This window comes from Fukomys damarensis, unplaced genomic scaffold (assembly GCF_012274545.1).
Source record: "Fukomys damarensis isolate Sample0158 unplaced genomic scaffold, DMR_v1.0_HiC HiC_scaffold_19, whole genome shotgun sequence".
In the NCBI taxonomy this organism is placed as follows: Eukaryota; Metazoa; Chordata; class Mammalia; order Rodentia; family Bathyergidae; genus Fukomys; species Fukomys damarensis.
Genome location: NW_022900931.1, coordinates 57203677 through 57226967, shown reverse-complemented (window position 1 = coordinate 57226967; position 23291 = coordinate 57203677). Strand labels below are relative to the sequence as shown.

General features: G+C 38.0%; 2 protein-coding genes across 8 annotated transcripts in view; one reads left to right on the top strand and one right to left on the bottom strand.

Moving 5' to 3' along the window:
• The window catches only part of LOC104867524 (PHD and RING finger domain-containing protein 1-like), a 24476-nt gene extending 1185 nt beyond the window's left edge, over nt 1-23291 (top strand). Inside the window, exons 2-4 of one of the 5 annotated variants that reach the window (XM_010631937.3) lie at nt 4433-4552; nt 18035-18622; nt 23140-23291. In XM_010631937.3, coding sequence (XP_010630239.1) covers nt 18061-18622; nt 23140-23246 — 669 coding nt within the window. In that variant the 5' untranslated portion in view covers nt 4433-4552; nt 18035-18060 and the 3' untranslated portion in view covers nt 23247-23291. Of the gene's footprint in view, nt 1-4432; nt 4553-18034; nt 19417-23139 lie in introns of those variants that run through there. The other 4 variants (XR_781784.3, XR_781783.3, XM_010631940.3 and 1 more) reach the window with 4 other exon arrangements.
• Nucleotides 5524-18458, bottom strand: Znf260 (zinc finger protein 260). 3 transcript variants are annotated; one of them, XM_033765762.1, is made up of 3 exons: nt 18375-18458; nt 16388-16578; nt 5524-9032 (listed from the first exon to the last, which is right to left on the bottom strand). In XM_033765762.1, exon 3 carries the CDS (start codon nt 8534-8536, stop codon nt 7307-7309), a length of 1230 nt encoding a protein of 409 aa, XP_033621653.1. In that variant the 5' UTR covers nt 8537-9032; nt 16388-16578; nt 18375-18458; the 3' UTR covers nt 5524-7306. The 3 variants fall into 3 exon arrangements, with proteins under 3 accessions (XP_033621653.1, XP_033621654.1, XP_033621655.1); XM_033765763.1 differs by lacking the exon at nt 18375-18458 and adding an exon at nt 18320-18350; XM_033765764.1 differs by lacking the exon at nt 18375-18458 and having other exon boundaries at nt 16388-16600.

Below are 23291 nucleotides of genomic sequence, written 5' to 3'. Positions count from 1 at the left end.
CAAAAAAAAAAAAAAAGTACAGCTATATGCGTGTGTATCTGACTGGAATTGTATATTGAGGACTGATCACTGATCCCAATCTGTAAAACAATATAAGGACGGATCCCTCTGGAGCATGATTTTTTTTTTCCCCTGTACCGGGGATTGAACTCGGCACCTTGTTCTTGGGAGGCAGGTGTGGTGCCAATGAGCTAAATTCCTGGCCTGCAGCATGAATTTTTTTTCTTAAGGATTTGAGGGGCCAAAAGTTACACAACTAAGCTTATAATTTATTATTTTGTGGTGTTGGTGATTGAACCCAGGGCTTTACAATGATTTAAAACTTGACTTACTTAAAACTAAAACCATATATCGTGGAAGAGAAAATAAAATCAGTGTTTTTTGTTTTGGGGTTTTTTTTTTAGAAATAAAGCTGATTTAGGGCCGGGGATTTAGCTCAGTGGTTCCGGCACTTGTCTCACAAGCACAAGGACCCGAGTTCTATCTCTGGTGCCAAAAAAACAAAAAACAAAAGAAAGAAAAGAAATAAAGCCGATTTCAAAGGAACATTTTGTGTATTGAGTGTAGAGGGCTACTTGCTCTTGATTGGAGCACAGCCCCTGTAGATATAGCCATTCAGTCTTCTGGGTTCTGCTTTTGTTTTTGGCAGTAGTGGAGAATCAAAGAGTTGGTTCTTAGAAAGAAATAAATAGACAAAACCTTAGGCAAAACCAAAAAAGATAGAAAAGAACAAAATCAACATAATTAGAAATAAAAAGGTGAAATCACAACAGACTGTGACAAAACAAAAAGGTTATTAACTGTTTCACAAACCCATACACTGATAAATAATACAGAAGATAAATTCTTAGATACATGTGAATTGCCAAAACTGAACCCAGAATATTTTAAAATGCAGAATAATCCAATAATGGGCAATGAAATTGAAGAAGTAATTGAAAACCTACCAATTAAGAAAATCATTAGTTAGGATAGATTCACTGATCAACTCTACAAAAATGAAGACCTAACACCAAAGCTCCTCAGATTCTTTAATGAAGTTGAAAGGGAAGGCATATTCATTCCCAAAGTCACTCCTGGAAGCTACTATTACTCTGATTCTAAAACCAGACAAGGATCCAACCAAAAAAGAACTATAGAGCAATCTCTTCAGTGAATATAGATGCAAAAATTCTCAGCAAGATGCTGACAAACATCAGACAAGAAATCATCAAAACAAATTATACATCATGATCAAGTAGGCTTCATCCCAGGGATGCAAGAATGGCTCAACACATGTAAATCAATAAATGTAATACATCACATAAACAGAAGCGAGAACAATAATTACACAATCATCTCTATAGATGCAGGAAAAGCCTTTGACAAAATCCAACATCCTGGCCAGGGATTTGGATCAGTGGTCCCGCCGCCTGCCATGCAAGCTCAAGGACCTGAGTTCGATCCCCAGCACCAAAAAAAAAAAAAAAAAAAAAAAAAAAATCCAACATCCTTTCATGATGAAAATGAAAATAGTGAAGAGCTATAGAAGGACCTTATCTCAATGTGATAAAAGCCATTTATGACAAACCTAGTGGTAAAATCATATTAAAGGGGAAAAAAAACTCTAAAATCAGAAATAAGACAAAGCTGTCCAGTAACCACTTCTATTCAACATAGTCCTGAAAGCATTAGCAAGATCTATCTAATATATATATATATGTATAGTCAAATTGTAACTATTGTAGCTAGCAGAACTGCTCCAACTAGGGTAAGAATGATAGGATAATTGTTTTTAAAGTGAGGGGGAATACTTTGAAGGCAATGAGTGGCAATGACCTAAACTTTTTTGTTTTCCTTTGTTGAGACAGGGTCTCACTGTGTAGTTGAGACTGACCTGGAACTCACTATGTATCCCAGGCTGGTCTCAAACTCACAGCGATCTTCCTGCCTCAGCCTTCAGAGTGCTGGGATTACAGGCATGTGCCACTATGCCCAGCTGTCCTTTAATAAAGTTTGTTTTTTGTATTTTTTTTTTTGTACCGGGAATTGAACTCAGGGCCTCACACTTGCAAGGCAGGCAGCAGAACCACTGAGCTAAATCCCCAGCCCAGTTTAATAATTTAAAAAAATGTTTTTAATATTCACCCAAAATTTAATGACCTCATGTACAATACTACCTTTAAAGGGGATAACATTTTAATACATGCTACAACATGGATGAACCTTGGAAACATGAAGTGAATGTTTAAGTTAAACCACATACAGAAGGGCAAATATTGTATGACTTCACTAACATGAATTACCTAGAATTAACAACTTCTAAGAGACAGAAAATAGAGTATACCAGGGGCTAGAAGTAAGAATGGAATTGTTTAAGGGGTATAGAGTTTCTGTTTGGGGTGATAAAAATGACACTGCTACGTATCTAGCATCATGATAGTTGAAAAACTGTAGAAGGTATAGTAAGGTAAATCACAGCTGGGCATGGTGGTCCAGGCCTGTATCTCAGAATTCTGAGAAGCTGAGTCAAGAGGATCACAAATTCAAGCCTAGCCTGGGCAACTTAGTGAGACCTGGCTTTAAAAAAAAAATGTTGTGGAAATGAATAGTGGTGATGATTCACAATATTGTGAATTTACCTAATACTAAATTGTACTCTTAAAATGGTTAAAATATTAAATTTTATGTATATTATCACAATTTTAAAAAGCAAACCAAAAAAGGGGGAAAAACTGAGTCACTTCATTTCAATATTGAGGACTGAGGCTTTTATAGTTTCATAGTCTCTCTTTTCTGCTCACTCCTACCCAAGGGAATTGGAATTTACATGCACAAGCCTTCTGCTCCATTCCTTTCCCTCCTTTCCCAGCTTGTCATCATTGTCCAAACTCTTAACACGGCTCCCAAGATAGGAAGAAAGCAACCAAAGTCTCTACTGAATCCATCTTCAGTCGAAATGCCAGACACATCAAATTAATGGGTCTGGGACAGAAAGCATCCTGAGGCAGAAACAGCCAAGATTATTGGGGAATTACTTGGGATTAGTCTTCTTTCCCAACTATACCCAATACTTTCTTCATCAGTCCTTCTTGAGTGACCCTCTCTATACCCATCCAACGCTCTTTGAACTGTGCCAAGAGCTGCTGGAGCTCATGGAAAAGAGCATTAATGTCACTAACATGAGGTACCTAGAGCAAGTAAATAATAAAAGACAGCATCTAGAATAGAATATATAAGGGGCTGGAAGAAAATGAGTCTAAAATTATTTATTCCTTAAGAAAGTGGCATTGAAGTAAACTGAAGATTGTAATTCTTTTGTAAATTAAGCTCTCTGAACTAATTGTTGCTACTTACTGTCAGTCATTCTTCCACCCATTAGAAATACAACCCAGTTAAATCTGAGGTACAAAGAAGCGAAATAGGCACAGATAAGCCATCTTACAGATGTACCAGTATTGTTAAGAGGAATATGATGCACAAGTTATGAGCTCTAACAGAGCACAGAACACTGCACCAGTTAACCAATTTCAGAGGACTGTAATTATTTCTGCCAATTTCCATTTAGCCAACCACTGATAGAACAATGCTTTACTTAGTGAAGAAACAAAAACAGCATCAGCTTTTTTGCGGGGGTGGTGGGTGGGGGTGGGGGACTGGGGACAGGTTCTCACTATGTAGTTGAGACTGACCTGGAACTCACTATGTAGCCCAGGCTGGTCTTGAACTCACAGTGATCCTCCTGCCTCAGCCTCCCAAGTGCTGGGATTACAGGCATGGGCCACCACACCCGGCTATCAGCTTTGATAATGTGTCTCAATCCCCTTTGGACAGAGGGTACCATTACTCTCTAATGCAGGACCATTTATAAACTTCTCCTCTTCTGCCATAGAAGGACCCTGTCTTTTCCCCTACTCCATAGATAGAGTAGTGGGGCTAACTGAATGCTGTGTGACATACACTTCACCAGAACAAAGGAGTACATACTGGCTCTTCAACAGAGGAAGGCATTCCCACACAAGGCAATAAATCCAGCACAGGCTATGTGGGCTTTTTGTGTTTTGGTAAGGAAATATTTCAGGCCCAAGGTCCATGCATAAGTACCTAAGTGGGGGTCAAGAGTGTATGCATAGGGGCCGGGGATTTAGCTCAGTGGTTCTGCCACCTGCCTCACAAGCACAAGGACCTGAGTTTGATCCCCAGTATCCCCCCAAGAGAGAGTGTATATTTCCCAGCAATGGGTTTATAATCTCACATTGTCACAGTGCTGCCCAATATTTATGGAGCCTTAGAAATAGGGTTCACTATGTTTGGAGAATTTCCACAGCCAATGTAAGTTCAAGGAACAACAATGGTGAGTGGAAATTGGGGCGATGATACTCATAGCTGAAGCAATGAATTGGACTTTCTGACCTGAGGCTTTACTGAGAGGTCCTGGAAATTCAACTTACAGAAACCCAGGAGATTCAGAGTGGACTCCTATTTCCAGTAGTTTCTTCAACTGTGTCTACCTTGTAAGGGGACTCAGAGATGAGCGTGTAACTGTGACAACTGGAATGGCAGCTTGAACATAGTAAGTACCCACTTACCACTCTTATAGCAATTCCAACTCTTCCTTTTCTCCCATTAGTACCTAACAGGGAAAATGGGCAAGATTTCTCATTCGTCCTTCTAAATCATGTGGTTAAGTCTAGATTTTTCTTCTCTGGAGAAAACTTTACGGAAGTTACCATACAGGAGAAGTAACAATGAAGGAGTCTGAGATGTGTGTTATGTAACAAGTGCTGTGGTTTCTGAAGAGGTTGAATATATTTTACCCCCTTTCCACCCATGGATCACTACCCAACTGAGATATATGACAAAGAACTAAAGACAAATGGAGGTCAAGCATCATTTTTATTACAGATTAAGACAAGTTGGAGGTCAAAGGTCAACATGGAAGCCTAATGAGCATTCTGAATTTTCCAGCTTCAGTCAGTCATAGTAACTATGATATTACCTTTAACTCAGTTCACACCCAAGGATAGAATCACCTATCTCGTGGCACACCAGAGAGCATGGGAAAATGCATGCTCTATGCAAATGGACAGAATCCATGGCAAAAGAGAACAGTGGGATCAGGGGAAGTCTTTTTCCAAACGCTGTATGAGTCTGAGTCCAATCAGAGGACAGAAACTACACAGCAACTCTTATTTTACTTTAATAGCCTAAAGCAGTAAGAGTAGTGATGCTGGCAATTTGGATATGCCAAAGGTTTAATATTATTTCCTTAATTAAAAGGTAAAAGTTCTCCTTCGAAGGAAATAAAATCATATGATGAGATTGTAAATTCTATGATAACTTATTGTTAATCTCTAATAGTGCTTAATTTACAAACTAAACTTCATCACAGGTGTACATATTTTTAGGAAAAACATAGACAGCTGGCCAGGGTGGTAACTCCAGCTACTTTGGAGACTAAGGCAGGATGATCCTAAATTCAAGGACAGCCCAAGCAACATGATAAAACCCTGTCTCAAAATAAAAAATGAAAATGGCTGGGAATATAGCTCAGTGTGAAGCCATGGGTTCAATCTCCAATAGTGCCAAACAAACAAACAAACAAACAAAAACTTACAGGATTAAGAACTACCTAGGGTTTCAGACATCCACTGGGGGCCTTCAAATGTATTCCCCACCAATAAAAGGGAGTATACCTTCCCCAAACCTCTATCATTTTAAAGAAAATATCACTAACAAAAGAATGAATATGTACATTATGAAAATCCAAAATTAACTAATATTTTGTTACATTCAAGTGGAATCCTCCTTTTTAATGAAAATAAATATTTAGATGCAAAATTGAAGTATCCTTTCACTACTGTGCTTTGTCACATTTCCTTTCCTCTTGCCTTCTTGTCAGAGGCAACCACGTTGAGGAACTAAGTGTGGATCTGTCCAATTCATTCTCTGCAGTTTTATATAAAAAGGGTTTTTGGGCCAGGGATTTAGCTCAGTGGTTCTGTTGCCCACCTTGCACGCAGGTCCCGAATTTGATTCACGGTACCAAAAGTAATAATAATAATAATAATAATTTTTTAAAATTTTTTTCCATAATCAAATCTTAGTACATGGGTTGGTTAGTGTTGATTTCATTCAAAACATACACAGATATCATTTACAATATGCTCATCATTTAGTTTTCTTCATTCCACATGATTTCTTCCTTTTTTACTGTTAATACATATAGATTTAATTTGCACTAAACTGCTAATAAAAGAATATTCTATGGCATAACTGTATCACATTTTATTCATCTATTTCACAAACAACAAACACTTGTGTCCAATTTTTGGCTACCATAATTCATACTGGAATAAACAGACTGTGCAATGTTTCAGATTTTGAGGTCTATCTATTGATCAATTAATCAAGACCAATATAGATAGATAGACCCAAGAGTAATTGCTAAGCTAGTGTTGCACACCTGTAATCCCAGTATTTGGGAGGTTGAAGTAGGAGGATTATAAATTAAAGCCTCGCCTGGGCAACTTAATGAGACCCTGTCTCAAAAACATGGGCTGGGTGGATGTGATGTAGCTTACTGCAAAGACAATGGGATCAATTCCCAGTACCAAAAACAAAAAAGAAATTGCTAAAAATCCTGGGGCCTAGTTTAGAAATTTTCTCCTGCCCCAAGATTGAAAACATTCCCCTATAAAATTCTTATATTGTTCCACTTTTTGCATTCTAATCTTCACTACATTTTTAAGATATAAATATTTTCATGTACAATGATGGCAGAGATCTATTATTTTGCCATATGAAGAATTAATTACCCTGAGATCATTTTTTGCAATCCATGATTTTGCTACCAATCTGAGATACCACCTCTATCAATTACCAATCTCCCACAAATTCAAGCATTTCTGGATTCAATTATCTGTCCTAATTTCACTTTTCTACAACTGCAAAGCAGTAATTTTGATGATTATAGTTTCACAAACTTCCTATGTAGCAAAACAAGAAAGTAATTTTGTCTAATTTAAAATCTCTGTATGTCTCATATTGTCTTAATGCAGCTAGTAGGCCTTTTAGGACCATGCTAATTAATGTCCATTACTGTGTCTTAATTGTATGGAGAATACTTCTTAAAGTTTAGTATTAATAATGTTTATTGTGAAAGTTATAGGGATATAGACTTTCATTATACTGACACTTATTAGTTTTGAGTTGCTGCAGAAAAACTTCCTACATTTATGTCTCTTTAATGTAAAACAAAACTTGAAATATTATTAAGTGTAAATTCTGCTGAAGCATTTCCTAAATCCAAGGCATTCATAGAACTTTAATGAGTATGAATTCTCTGGTGTCTAATGTAATGTGACTTCTGGCTGAAAGCTTTCCCACATTCACTACACTGATAAGGTTTTTCACCAGTATGGATTCTCATGTGTAGACCAAGAGTTGAGAACTGAGAAAAAGCTTTCCCACATTCATTACAACCATAGGGTTTCTCACCTGTATGGCTTCTCATGTGCACAGTAAGAGATGAGCTTTGACAGAAGGCTTTCCCACATATTTTACATTCATAAGGTTTATCACCTGTATGAATTCTCACATGTACAATGAGTGATGTGATCCGTGAAAAGGCTTTTCCACATTTATTACATTCATAGGGTTTCTCTCCTGTATGAATATTGTGATGTTTAATGAGGTATTGCTTCTGCCTGAAGATTGTTCCACATTCATTACATTTATAGGGTTTCTCTCCAATATGAATTTTCTCGTGCTCAGTGAGATTTGATTTGCCACTGAAGGCTTTCCCACATTCCTTACATGTATAGGGTTTCTCTCCAGTGTGACTTCTTTCATGTCTTATGAGGCCTGACTTCTGAATGAATGCTTTTCCACACCCTTTACATTCATAAGGTTTCTCTCCTGTGTGGATTCTCTGATGGCTAATGAGGTTTTCTTTCTGGCTAAAGGCTTTTTCACACTCATTACATTTGAAAGGTTTCTTTCCACTGTGGATATTCTGATGTTTAATGAGATGTTGCTTCTGGCTGAAGGCTCTTCCACACTGATTACATTCAAATGGTTTCTCTCCAGTGTGAATTTTCTCATGCTCACTGAGGTATGATTTGCTATTAAAAGCTTTCCCACATTCCTTGCATGCATATGGTTTGTTTCCTGTATGATTTCTCTGATGCCTGATGAGGACTGCCATTTGAATAGGTGCTTTCCCACATTCAGAAGGTTTTTCTCCACTATGATATTTCTGATGAGAAAGGAAGTTTCCCTTCTGGCTAAAGGCTGTTCCACATTCATTACATTCATATGATTTCTTCCCTGTATGACTTCTCAAATGTAGTGTAAGCGATGAGACCTGAGAGAATACTTGACCACATTCAATACATTCATGTGATTTCTCTCCAGTATGCATTTTCTTATGTTCTATGAAGTTTTGTTTCAGGCTAAAAGTTCTTCTACACTCCTTACATTCATAAAGTTGCTTTCCAGTATGAATTTCATCATGCTGAATGAGATCTGATTCAGGCTGAAGACATTCCAACATTTTTTGTCATGCACAGGAACTTTCTCCTAGGTTCCCCTAGTATCTACTGAGATGCATTAAGGATGGCAACTTTCTAACATTCACTGATATGAATGGTTTCTTTTCAATATTAATACTCAGGTATGGTAATCAAGTTGAATTTATGATAGAAGACTTTTCTTGCATTGATTATTCTGAGATGCGGTGATTATATAAAGGGATGAAAACAGCATTCTCTTTATATGAATGTATCTTTCTTATACACTATCATGTTTAAATTGTACATAAATATGAATTTTGTTTCAAACTCTCTTAAACTAAGTCCCATACATAGAAGTGTAGTCCTGAAATCAGTGTGTACCACTGCAGTGTCAGTCAATGCTCAGAGGAAATACTTTCCTGTTTCTTAGGTTTTCCGAGTTTTTCCTTAGTATATATTTTCACAGAGAAAGATGAAACATAACTCACAAGTCTTAATGTTGCTTTCTCGTCTGCTTATGAACTCCCAAAGCTTCTTCTAAAAGAGAATATGAATAAAATCATCATTAAAAAGAGCTTAACAAGTGCAAAAATTTTGCTACCTGGCATGTAGTAAGCATCCAATAAATTACCTTATAAGCAATACTAATAACTGAATTTTCCCACTCATCGTTAAATTTTCAGAAGTATGTTGCTAAAATAGATATTCAAGCCTGGTCTCTCATTCTAAATAGCAAGCACGAATACACATAACATTCACTGGTATATAACTTTTTTTTTTTTTTTTTTTTTTTTTGGTACTGGGGATTTAACCTAGATCTTTGCAGATACAGACTATACAAACATTCTATCACTGATGGTGACAACCAATTTAATAAAATCACCAATGTAACTTTTATTAGGATGCAGAAAGATGGGAAGTATGGGTGCTGGTGATAACATTTCTGAATTATATCTTTACTATTAGTAGTCAGAGCATGTCTAAAATTGATAAATCAAAAAATAGATGAAATAGCTATATAAAATACACAAATAAACATGAGCAGACAGTTAAGTGAGCTGCAGGTAGTTTCCTATGTGGAGTAAACACTGAGGATGAGAAATACAGAGCAAGCATAACTGTACAGTTTTCCCTTGGTATCCACAAGAGATTAGTTCCAGGACCTTTGTAGAGAGCAAAACATATGGATGCTGAAGTGCCTTGTACAGAATGGCATATTTGCATGCAACCTGTGCATACCCTTCCATATACTTTAAATCATCTCTAGATTACATATAATACCTAATACACTATAATAAATGCTATATTTATAGTTTCCATACTGTATTGTTTAGGGATTAATGAACAGAAAAAATCTGTTCATGTTCACTAAAGATGCATTTTTTAAAATCAGTATCAGGTGGGTTGAATCCACTGATAGGGAACTCATATATACTGAGTGCCAATTATACCCCTATTTGGCATTTAAAAGGTCCTACTCATTATACAGACAGAGTAAGCCTTGCAGATTTGGTCTTTTCACTTGAACCCATCTGTAACTATGCAACTGGAGACAGTGCTCTTTTAATCTAGTTGTGATTGAGTCTCACATGGGCTAAACAACAAATATGCATATATTTCATGACCAAAGAAAAGATAAAAAAGCCAACCTCTTTGTCTTTAAGTATGATTTACTATAGTACTTTAATTACTTTTATTATCCTTTCTAGATATAAAAAATGTTACTACTCTCAAGCCCTGTCTTCATTTATTTCTCTGGTTTTATTTTGCCTGATTTATACTGATATACAAGCCCTGTTCTTATGAAGAGTCCTTGTTTTGCTCTCTCTCTAAAACATACTTTCTGTCCTCTAGCTAGAAAGCTTCAACATTATCTTGATCCTTCCCTCTCAACATTTTACCTTCATTTTCTTATAAATCATTGCAAGATCTCATAGCAATGCTGCAACTTCCATTAATTAGAGAAAAATATGCCTCTGCCCATTTACATATCACAAAAATTGACTCAAAATTAAGCATAGACCTAAAACTATTAATATGAAAGATAAATAGTGAAATAAACTCGATCTAAAGTAAAAACTAATGTCCCTCAAATACACAGTGAAGAAAACAAAAAAGTGCCAGGTGTGGTGGTACACTCCTGTAATCCCAGCATTTGGGAGGCTGAAGCAGGAGTGCTGTGAGTTTGAGGCCAACCTAGGCTACATAGTGAGTAACCTGAACTGCATAGTGAGACCCTGCCTCAAAAAGAAAGTCACAAAGCAGAATAAGCTGATAAACGAAGATTAACTAGTAAAGGGCTTGTATCTCGAAATACACACACACACACACACACACACACACACACAGAACTCTTGAAATTAAATAATACAAAGGCAATTAATCTTTTTAATTTTTGGTTTTGTTTTGTTTTTCTTGTTTTGTAGTGCAGGCTAGCCTTGAATTCATTACGTAGCCCAAATTGGCCTTAAACTTGCGGCAATCTTCCTGCCTCAGTCTCCTCGGTGCTGGGATTATGTTTAGCTATTAATCTAGTTTTAAAATTGGAAAACAACTAGAATAAACATTTTACAAAATAAGATATCTAAATAGCAATTAAACATGTTAAAGAAATTCATCTTTTGGTAGCACATGCCTGTAATCCCAGCACTCTGAAAGGATGAGGCAGAGAACTAAAGTACAATGAAGAGGCCTGGGTTCAGTCCCTAGTACTGTGCACAGCCCAAAAACCGAGTTTATCTCATCTAGTAATCAGGAAAATACATATTAAAGCTCCTATGATACACTACACCCATTAAAATGAAGTTAAAAGGACTGCCTACATGGTTATGAGTGCATAGTAACAGTACTCGTACATTGCTAGTGGGAATGAACTGGTACAGCCACTTTGGAAAACAATTCTACACCTTGATTGGTTATTGGTTGTATGATTATATGCAATTAGCAAAATTCACCAATACTACTCTTAAAGATGGTGACGTTTTAATGTAAGTTATACTTTGATGAAGCTGAAAAAGAAATCCTTCTAAATTGCAGCTTTGCCATAATCACAAATAATTTAATAATAACTTTGTGCTCAACAGTGTAAATAAGAGCCAAGTGTGGTGGCACAACTGAAATTCCAGTATCCCTCGAACAGGAGGATTGCAAATCAAGGCCAGCTCGGGTAACTTAATAAGACCCTATGCAATAAAAAAAAAACAAAAACAAAAACCTGAAGACAGAAAAATAAACAAAAAATTTGAGACAATTAAGGTATTTCATTAATGATTAGCCTAAGACATAGGCGACTTAACATGTGAATTTTAATAAAATGTTAATAAATGATAGTATTATAACTTACTTAAAAATTTCTAATTACTTTTAAAATTCATTAAATTGGGGGAAATATGATGCATAACAGATCAGGACTTAAAGGTACTATATTCCCAATGAGAAAATTAAAAATTATATCTCTTTTGTAATTGAAGCACCTCATATCTTTATAGGTATATTAACATCCTTCACACATACTTATTAGAACAGAATTTTTCATACTGAAAATGGCAATGCTGAACTAGGCAACATCTAAATATCAAGGGGAAAAAAGAAATATCAGGAAAAATGGTCCTTTCAATAGCATTTATCTTGTGGTTAAAAAATATTTTAAAAATATAAAAGCAGTGCTCTAACAGAAAGGAAACTCTTAATTGTATTCTTGTAAATGGTGACCTGTTAGGACAAGGCTTAGTAAACTATACCACACTACCTGTTTTTTGTTTTACTGGAACATGACCATATTCATTCTTTTTTTTAAAATTGTCTTTGATTATTCTTGGGCAAATACACCTGAGCTGAATAGTTATGAGATCCTATGACCTATCAAGTCTAAAATACTATCTGCTCCTTTATAGAAAATTTACTGACCCCTTGTCCTAGATTAGTGATTCACCCTCTTTCATCTGGCCAGAAACTGAGACACATTGTTGAATCAGCTCTAATCTCAACTTAATATAGATACAATCTGGAAGAAACCTTGATCCTTAAATGACAAGAAACACCAAAGTTACTATGTGTTACAGTTTACATCTAAAATGTTCTCCAAAAGTCTCCTATGTTCAGAACCACTTAACAGGAGGTGATTGGCTCATGGGGGCACTATAATTAAGCATCAATGGATTAATTCATTGATGAGTTAACTCATGAATGTGTTATTAGGAGGCAGGGCCGGTTGGAGGAGGTGGGTCACTGGGGTTGTACTTTTGAAGGGGGTATCTTTCTGGAGCTTTTGCTCTCTGCTCTCTCTATTCTTCTTGGCTGCCATAGGTTGACTAGCTTTCCTCTGCCAGGCCTCTCTGTCCTGCCATTTCTACTTTGGAAAAGCTGACCATGGCTTGAACCCTCTGAAACCACGAGGCAAAATAAATCTCTCCTCAAGTTGCAGGTGTCAAGTACTTTGTCCCAGCAACTGGAAAGCTGACCTACATAATGCAAATGTGGGCTACTCACCACGTTATGTGACCAAGAAATCAATTCCTACACTCCTTAAAATGGTACATTTTGAGGTTTATTATAATAGTCACTTAGCTTCACATGATTAGCACACTCATTAGTCCTGTCCCACTGCTTTACATATCATGTATTGAGATGCCTAACAAATGTTAATCACCAACCTGGACCTGACTGACACATCCAACTGGCTACTCACCATTTTCACTTGGATGTCTAACAGGGGTCTAGTTGATCCTGCCCCAAACCAAACTCTTGCTCTGCCTCTCAAGCCAACTCCCTCAAATTCTTCTCTCTCTAAATAGCAACCTCATTTTCCCTTTTGCTCAAGCAACACTTCTCTTTCTCTCATAACACAGAGCTGTTACATCTTCATATTTTACTGGCTTTATCATAAAAATAGACCCAGGATCTGGCTATTTCTCTTATCTTCACTGGTACCACCAAGATCGAAGCTCTGTTATATCTGGTTTGAATTATTTAATAGGTTCCTCACTGGGCTCGATACTTGTCTTTACAACAATCTCAGCAAAGCAGGTACAGTAATACTGTGCAATCTAATCATAATACCACTGTTTGAAAGCTTTCTTGTATACTCAGAAAAATATTTAAAAGCACTTGTAAGTTACTGTTAACAATGGCTACTTCTGAAGATCAGATATAAAAGAACTAAGGCCAAGAAATGAGGAGACACTATTATCTTAATTTTCTATCAAATACATGTACTAAATTTTAAGAATAATTATTCTTAAAAGTAATTGAAATGAACTAGTACAAAGACAGAAGTAATTTCCAAGACTGTTATTAAAAGTTGGAGGTGCAGAGGATACAGAAACGACCCCAAATTCAACTATTTGATCTTTGACAAAGGGGCAAAAAACATACACTAGAGGAAATATAGTCTCTTTAATAAGAAAACTAGCTATCCACATGCATATATACTAAACTAAAATAAAAATGGATCGAAGGACTAAATGTTAAAACAGAAACACTTAGCCTGATGGAAGACAAAATAGGTAAAGAACTTTTTTGAACAGAATTCCAGTTGTACAGGAAGTATTACCAAGAATCTACAAATGGGGCCAGACCAAATTAAAAGCTTCTCTGCACAGCAAAATAACAGAGCAAAAAGAAAATCTACAGAATGGGAAAAAAATTTTGCCAGCTATTCCTCAGACAGAGGACAAAATACTACTATCTAGAATATATAATGACAGGCTGGGGATTTAGGTCGGTGGGGTGGTTTCACCCCCTACCTCGCAAACTCAAGGACCTGAGTTCAATCCCCAGTACCGGGGGGAAAAAAAAAGTATATAACGAACAAATAAAAGACCAATCAAAAAATAGGCAAGTGAAATGAAGAGACATCTCACAGAAGAAGTACAAATGGCCAATACATGAAGAAATGCTCAACATTACTGGCCATTAGAGAAAAGCAAATTAAAACACTGAGATTCCATTTTACATGAGAAAGAATGGCCATCAAGAAATTAAATACAGGCTGGGCATGGTGGCACACAACTCTAATTCCAGCACTTGGGAGGATGAAGCAGGAGGATCACTGTAAGTTCGAGACCAGCCTGGACTACATAAGGAGTTCCAGGTCAGTCTCAACTACATATTGAGGCACCCTGTCTCAAAAAAAAAAGAAATCAAATATAGTGAAGTCCCTAGCTTATAAGTGAGTTCCGTTCAAGAACATTCTTAAATCATATTCATTTGTAAGTACCACAGAGTGAGTCTTAGACACCTTTAACACAAATATACAATGTATATTGCTTTGAGCTTCCTAGCAGTCCTCTCCACATCACCACTGCTTTTCCTCTTGCTTCCAGAGGTCTGGCCTCTAACTGAGCGCTGTACTACTAAACATTGCCACACTATACATAAGCACAGAGCAGTACAACTGGCCTGCAGACATATGAGCTACTTCTGCGATTTGTTTATAATGTGAGGACCCTACCTATCTGTGAAAGTTCGCAACTCAAATGTTTAAGTCTAGGAATGACTGTGGTAACAAATATTGGCAGTTAGCAAAAAGGATCCCATCTGCACTGTTGTGGGAATGTAAATTAGTACCACCGCTATGCAGCATGAAGATGCCTCAAAAAGCTAAAACTAGAAATTCTATTTGATGGAGCTATTCCCCTCCTAGGTATTGTCTCAAAAACTTTAAAGACATCATATTATAGGGATACAGGCATACCCATGATTATAGCAGTACAATTCAAAATAGTTAAATCTTCAAAGCAGTCTATATGTACATCAACAGATGGATGGATAAAGAAATGTGGTGTATGTACACAATTGAGTACTACTCTGCCATAAAGAAAGATAAATGTGAATTATTTGGATAAGGAAAATGAATGCATCCTGAGACCATAAGTTAAGTGAAATCAAATACCTAAGCTTAAATATTGCATGGCTTCTTAAATGAAAAACCCAAATTATAGGTGAAGAGCAAACTAAATGATAGATAATAGGAAGTATGAAGATAGATATTTCTCAAATGGGAAGGGGATCAAGAGATGAAGGGAGGGAGGGGAAGGAAAGGGTATGAAAAAAGGAACTAAGATATATATATGCTGGTACCAACTCCATACAAGAAATATAAACATTATGTACTGTATCATGTACTAAAGTTTTTTAAATAGGTGCAGAAATCTTAAACTGTGATAGCTAGAAGAAAACAATAGGAAATAAGATTAATGAGGTAAAATTCATCCTAATAACAATGAAAGGGAGGCATTTAAGGAAAAAAATCTACATGCTAATTTTTCAAAGATTATAGTCCATGAAGGTTTGCTTAAGAAAATGAGCTAGATGTATAGCTAGAAGCAAAAAATGGAGAATGTTGGAAGAATAAATAGGAAAGAAGCTACAAACATTAAGGCTGCAAATGAGGTAGAGAGGCTGGCATCCAAAGTGGATGTTAGAGGAGCAACCAATTTTCTAGAATCTGAGAAAAGGAAAGCATCAAAAAGATGATTTTGTTTTTAGGTACCGGGGATCAAACTGGGGCCTCTGTGCTTACAGAACCTCTGAGCCAAATCCCCAGTCCCTGAATCAGAAAGATTGGAGATGTCACTCAGTTATCTAAATAATTCCCAGCCAGGCGTGGTGGCACACGCCTGTAATCCCAGCACTCAGGAGGCCAGGCAGCAAGAGGATCGCTGTGTGTTCGAGACCAGCCTGGGCTACATAGTGAGTTCTAGGTCAGTCTCAGCTACATAGTGAGACCCTGTCTCAAAAAAAAAAAAAGAATTCCCAGTAATTGCCACTCCAAAAGACATGGGCTAAAAAAGAATCACCCCAAAAAATTTTTTTAGATATTCCTAATTTTCACTACATAACAGTAATGACCCTTTATTGTGCACATACTTGCCAGATCCTCACTTACTCACCTGGAGAGAAAGAACTTTATATTTCTTCTCAATCATCCATTGTTCAAAGCTTGAATTGGTGACTTTAAACTTGTGAATGAATAGAAGACACAGGACTTGGATGTGATGATTGAGGGTCAAAGTAGCATCCCAGAATTAGGCCAAGTCCTTAGACCCCGCAGAAATTTTGAAGGGTATGGACAGTGTAGCTCCTGGGGATACACAGAAAGCTAACCTGTGAAATACGTGATGAACCTTGGGTATATGCAGACATGTGAGCAAATGAATCCATTATACCATTTTAAAACACCACGTATTTCAGGTATAGGAAATAGATTATTTTTACAATGTAGGTTACACCAAGAAACTATGAGACTAAGGTAATCAAGAGTTCTCCAAAATCACAATCTCACCTTTGAACAGGAGACGCTTGTGGCCTTGCTCCAGATTAAAGCCAAATATTTGAGTATTGCTTTTCTCTCACATTTTTTTCTTATAAATGTGAGGTCACTAACATTCAGCAACACTGACAAAATATATAGGAAATTATTCTGATAACATCAGAGCTCTTGAAAATTTCAGGCATAGTATCTTACCTAGGTTAGGTAATTCTAGGAAAAATTAAATGTAACAAGTATCCCACAATTATATTGTACATTTGCTGATTCCGCAAGCATTACGTATCATAAAAAAACCTTGGTTCCCAGTTTCTAATAGGGTATGACTGATGGATGAAACAGTCAACCTTACTCAGAAGCTTTTTTCTTACACGGAGAAGCCTTAGAACCTAGATGGACAGCACTAAGAATTATGGGAACAGGTATACAGAAAGGGGAAATGAATGGAGATAGACTGTGAGAAGGAGCTATCAGTATGTCATTTTCAACATGAAAATAAAAGTTTCTGTGTAACCTCCATTTGGAGCTGATCATTCATTAGATAGATGTACGGATTAGGAGCTTGGAACACGCCTTCAATAAAAACTCACATTTGTTAGATATCTGTGTCATATGAAACCAAAGCAGTGGAATGTTGTTGCTAATGGAGGATTTGAGGGGAAAAAAGATGACCAAGGTCAGAATCTTAGGACACTGATATGAGAGGGACAAGCACAAGTTTGCCTTTTTGTAACTTTTACCATTTTTTGCATCAAAACTACTACTTGTATAAAAATTCCTGTGTTCTGGCACTTTACTTTTTCATCTTATTGAAAAATATGTTAAGAATACGTGTGACAGAATACTTAAGAATGTTTTTGGGGACAGAACATTTTCCCTTCATTTACAGAGAACTGGGTATGAAGAAAAATAGTCAAATTAGAAGTGAGACTCTCCTGTCCTTTGACAAACTAATAGTTTTAATAGGTTTCTTGAGCTTTCTGCACCAAAGGCTGCTGTGCGCACTAGTAAAACTGCCTCTTAAAGCTATTTCTTATTTCTGGGCGTCTCAAAGCAGCTCGACAGAAGTCCTCCAAAGTATTTAGATAATATCTACTGTGAGTCTAGGCATCCAGTAACAACTTTTTTGGAAACATTTGTTCCTTTAAAAGGGGGGGGGTGCTTGTTTCCTTTTATTAATTTCACATTGGGTCTGCTTTTTATATAAAAATCAATTTTTAAATTACTTAGGCGTTCAATTCCTTAGCCTTACACCTTTTGTATTTTCCAGGAAAATACATCTTTATTGTTTTAGAAATGAGAAAACTGAGGATCAGAGGTTACCGCAGCACAAATCTACCGCCTCACAAACTTGGAACCAGTTTCTCACTAACTGCGATCCCACACTCACCCTCACGCCCCTGGCCACCCACCCGGAAACCCACCCGCTTCCTCCCGTACCCTGCCCCCCATGCACACACCCCCAAGCGCTCTGCAAGTCCCAGGAGAGGATCCCAATCCCTTGGGCCTCCCCAGCCCCTTCGCAGGCGACGCGAATCCTCCCCGAGAGACTCACTGGTCAGGCTGAGGACCCAGAAGCCCAAGACCCATAGAGCGGAAACCGAACTCACCCGCAGACAAAGAAGACGATGGCGAGCCAGAGCGCCTGCGCCTGCGCACTGCTTGGGCGAGCTGCACTCCCAGCGGTCTCTGCCAGCTTCGGCTCAGAGCCCCGCCGAGCCAACCGCTGTCGGCCCGTCCTCCACTTTTGCGCCTGTGGACTACATTTCCCAGAAGTTTCAGTGTTTCGAGTCAGCTTTTCCCGGGAACTTTCTTCCGCCGGAGCTTGGAGGACCGTCTCCGCGGTCGGGGCAGGAGTGTAAGCAGGACTCAGAACATTATACCTGTGTTTGACCCCTGGGAGAGGGCAGCGGTGCCAAGGGGTAAGATAAACTCTAGAAACAGTAATCGCACCTGTAATTCCTGCGCTGAGTCAGGAAGATCGCAAATTCGAGCCTAGCTGGAGCAATTTTGTGAGTAAGCAAGATACTGTCTCAAATAAAAAATTTCAAAGGCCTCTGAGGATGTAGTTCAGTGCAGAGGCCCTGGGTTCAATCTCCAATACTGCACACAATGGTAATAGCTCAGAGTCGCTGGGCAGACTTTATGAAAAGAGCGCGGGAGTGGGACAGTCTTGGGCACCCTCTGCTCCAAGGTGTCCCCTGAGCTACGTTCCCCGGAGGGCGCAGAGTCCTCAGTCTCCGAAGAGAGCAGCCTGACAGTCAGCGCGGCCTCTACCTAGTGCACGATCCTGGGCTCTTGTAAGGCTGGAGTCTGTCTTTGCGTCGAGCAAGTACTCTTTCTGAAAAAGCCTTTTTCTTCTAGCTGTACTTTCCCTTTCCTGAGCAATACCCTCACTTTTTGTCTCGGTGGCGTAGCTGGGGTGGGAAGAGGGCTCTCGAACCTCGAAGGCACGTTTTTGGGGCTGTATTCAAATAGGTTAATACATTCGGATTTGTTAGAGGGTGGCGCTAGAGGCACAAATTCTGGATACTTTGTAAAAGCCCACTCTTTTGAAAGCTCTGATTTCAACACTCTCTCCTCTTCTGAACCCATCACTTCCTGAAGTCCATTCCCCTTTCCTCTCCTCCCTGTCCTCCTCCTCCTCTTCCCCTCCCCCAAGGCTCTCTTCCTTCTCACTGAAGTCTCCTCTTCTTCCTTTTCCTCACTCAGATACTCCCTTTCCGCCATAAGGCTCTCTCTGCCTCTTCATTTGGGCACTCTTTCTTCTTACTCAGCCTCTCTTTCTTTCAGTCAATCCCTTTTCCTTTTGAGGGGCTGAACTCTATTTCCGTGTGTGTGTGTGTGTGTGTGTGTGTGTGTATACCAGGGATCAAACTCAGGACCCTGCGCTTGCTAAGCACTAATTTAAATCCCTGGCCCCATTTTCCTATTCTTAGCAAAGTTCTCCAGTTTCTCTTCACTTGAACTCCTTTTTCCTTTTTCTTTTATTTTATAAAATATCTCTTTTTCTTGGGCAAAATCTCCTTTCTCCTTCTTAAACTTTCCTCTGTTTTCTCTCAGGTGAGCTCTCAGATAAGCCCTCAAAAGTTTATCTCTGATAGTCTCTAATAACCACTTCATTTGGGTCTTTTCTGATTCATTCTCCTCATTTTTTCTCCAGAAGTTCTAGTTACTTTTTCTTTCTAACAGATTTTACTCCTGGGCTTTCTTTAATACAGTCTTTACTTGGGTCATATCAAATAAAATCTTGTCCTACAGCCAGGGATTTGGCTCAGTGGTTCCGCCATCTGCTTCACAAGCACAACGACCTGAGTTCAATCCTTGGTACCAAGAAACACAACAAAAATATTGTCCTGGACCTCCTCTAATAGCCTTTGGCTCTCCTCCAAGCTCTCTTCATGTTCAGTCTTTGGTGGCCAGTCTGTCATCTTGTAGTTTTCTCTCTTTCTGAGCCTATTCTGTCCTCTTCCCTGGTTATTTCCTCACTGGGCCTATAGATTTCAATTTCTCTTCTTCCCATAATGAATGATCTCTCTTCCTCAGTTATTTGTTTCCCCCAGAGACACTGAACTCATTTCTTCAAGTATCCCAGTTAAGACTCAGCAGTTGATGTTCTTTCTACATTTCCCCCCTGGAACTAACCTTTTCCTTGGAATTAATCTCCTTTTCTCTACAAAGTTTCTTTATTGTCTGTATTCTTTTCTCTTTGGTTATTGTATTTCCTTCAGCAACATGCATCTCCTTGGTTCTACTGTCATGAGCCAAAGTCCTCTCTTCTTGGGACAATTTATTTTCTTCTTTCATAGTTTCTGTCTCTTCTTGTCCCCCCTACTTAATTATCCCAGTGCCTTCGTTGGCTTTTGCATTTTCTTTCTTAGCAATATACCTCTCTTTCTTGTGTACTGTCTTCTTCAGTTTCTTTTCTAATTTCTCTTTCTCGTGGCCTCTTCCCCTTTTTTCTTGAAACTGTTTCTCCATTTCAGCAACCTGTACCTCTTCTTGGGACAGTTTCCCCTTTTCCTGGGACTCTTTTTGTTTTTTAAATCTCTTTTCTCTGAGTCCACTTTATTTTCCCCCTCAACTATTTCCTTCTTTTTCCCGGCCAGTTTCTCCTTTCTCTTAGCTTGTTTCTTTTTCCATGGCCTGCTTCCCTTCCTTGCCCTTCCCTTCCCTTTCCCTCCACACCCCCCATCTCTCCATCATTTTCTCCTCTGCTGGGACCCAGAGACTGTTGTTTTATTTTCTCAACTTCTTCCTTCACTTTTTGAACCAGTGTCTCCTCTTCACAGGCCCAATTCTTTTTTTTCCTGCTTCTTTTCTCCCCAGGCCCATGGGCTTGTTCTTCTTTCTGTGACCTTTCTTCATTTTTCTTGCCCTTTCCTCCTTTTCTAGGTCCACTTTCTCTTTTTCCCAAGGCTGTTGAATCTTTTCTCCAATATTCTTTCTGGGCCCTTTTCACCTATTTCTAAGATTTTCTTATCTTTTTCCAGGCCTGTTTATCTTCTTGTGACAATTTCTTCATTTCCCCAAACTTTTCCTCTTCCCCTAAGTCCAGTTTCTTTTCTGGGCTAAATGTTTTTTTCTTCTTTTCTTTCTGGTCTTTTTTCTTTCATTCATTCTGTTTCCCAAGTTGTTTTTTATATTCTTGGATTTGTTTCTTTTTATGGAGCTCTTTTTCCTCTTTTGCAAACCATTTCTTCTTTTCTCAAGCCAAATTATTATCTTGCTCTGCCAAACTCTATCTTTATGATGCTTGTTTTCTGTCTTCCTCAGACAATCCTTCCTCTATAGACATATAATCCAGGGACAATGTACCCAATTCCCATGCCTCTTCCTCTCCTTTCTCTTCTTCCTCTTCCTCTATAGGTGTTTCTCTTTTCCTCAGCTGTGTTTCTTCTTTTTGTGGGACTGTTTCTTCCTTTCTCCAACTTATTCCTCTATATCCAGGATTCCTTCTCTTCCTCACCCAGTTTTGTTTTTTTTTTTCTTTTGGTACCAGGGATTGAACTCGGGTCCTTGCACTTGCAAGGCAGGCCACCCAACTGCTGAGCTAAATCCCAGCCCTCCAGATCACTTTCTTTTTTTTCCAAGTAATTTCTTCTTTTCAAATTTGTCTCTTTTCTTCTTGGACTGTTTTTCTTCTTTGGACTGTGGATGATCTTTTAAGAAAGCTTTCTTCTTGACTTTTGGAGAAAATTTCACGTTTCTTAATCACTTTTTTAGTCTCTTGTTCTCTCAATACTACTGACCATGACAGCCCCTTTAACCATATTTTTTGTTTTGATATGTGGTTCTCCATTATGTAATTTCAATGAAAATGGGCTTGGGTCCTTTAAAAGGAAACAGATCTCTTTGGACTACAAGTCAGCAAGCACAACCTGAGCCAGATCTACCAGTTCTTTGCCCAGAAGCTTTAATATTCCTGGATAGGCGCTGAGCTAAATCCCTGACCCTGTTTGTTTGGTTTTTGGAAGCAAAACATTTATTTAAGCAAAACATTTTAGATATACATAATAACATTCATCACAGGAAGTTTGTACCTGTACTAATATATCTTGCTGCTGCTTTTTTCCCATTCTTCTCCCCTCCCTTCTACCATTCTTACTATCCTTATTTACAAAAGCTTTGTTTCCATTTATTCCTTCTATTCTCTTTTTTGTCCTTTCTTTTTCTCCTCCCCCTTCCCTTGTTCTCCTTCTCATTTGAACATTTTCTTCTCATTTCTGAATATCTATTATACATTTTGGTTCTTATTTCCATTTTCAGTTTGTCACACCAGAGAAACAATGTGATATCTAAACACGCCTGTCCAATTTATCTCACTTAAGAGAATGGTCTCAGGGCGCATCCATTTAGCTTGAAATGTCTCAAGCTTATCTTTCTTTATGGCAGAGCAGTATTCCTTTGTATTTTTTTAAAAAACCCAAATCTTCTCTATCCATTCATCAGTTGCTGGGCATTTGGCTATTTCCAAGATTTAGCTATTACAAACTGTGGTGCTATAAACATGGGTGTGCATATATTGCTGTGGTATGATGCTTTTAATTCTTTTGGGCAGATACCAAGAAGGGAAAGAGCTGAGTCAATTGGAATCTCTAGTTTCAGTTTTTTGAGGAATCTCCACAATGATTTACAGTAGTTACATCTGTCTATACTCCTACCAACAATGGGGAAGGATTCTTTTTTTCCCCACAGCCCAGCCAGCATCTGTTACTGGTTGATTTCTTGATAGTGGCCATTCTTTCTATAACGAGGTGGAATCTCAGCATTGTTTTAATTTGCATCTCTCAAATGATCAGTGATGCTGAACATTTTTTCATATATTATTTGGTGTTTCTTCTTCTTCATCTGAGAAGTGTCTATTCATTTCAGGTGCCCATTTTTGGATTGGGTCATCAAATTTGGGGAGCCTGAAAAATGTGAAATCACAACAGATCCTGAAGAAATCCAGTAGATCATCTATTTTATACCTAATTTGAGAACCTATATTCTAATAATAAGGAGAACGCAGAAGAAATGGACAG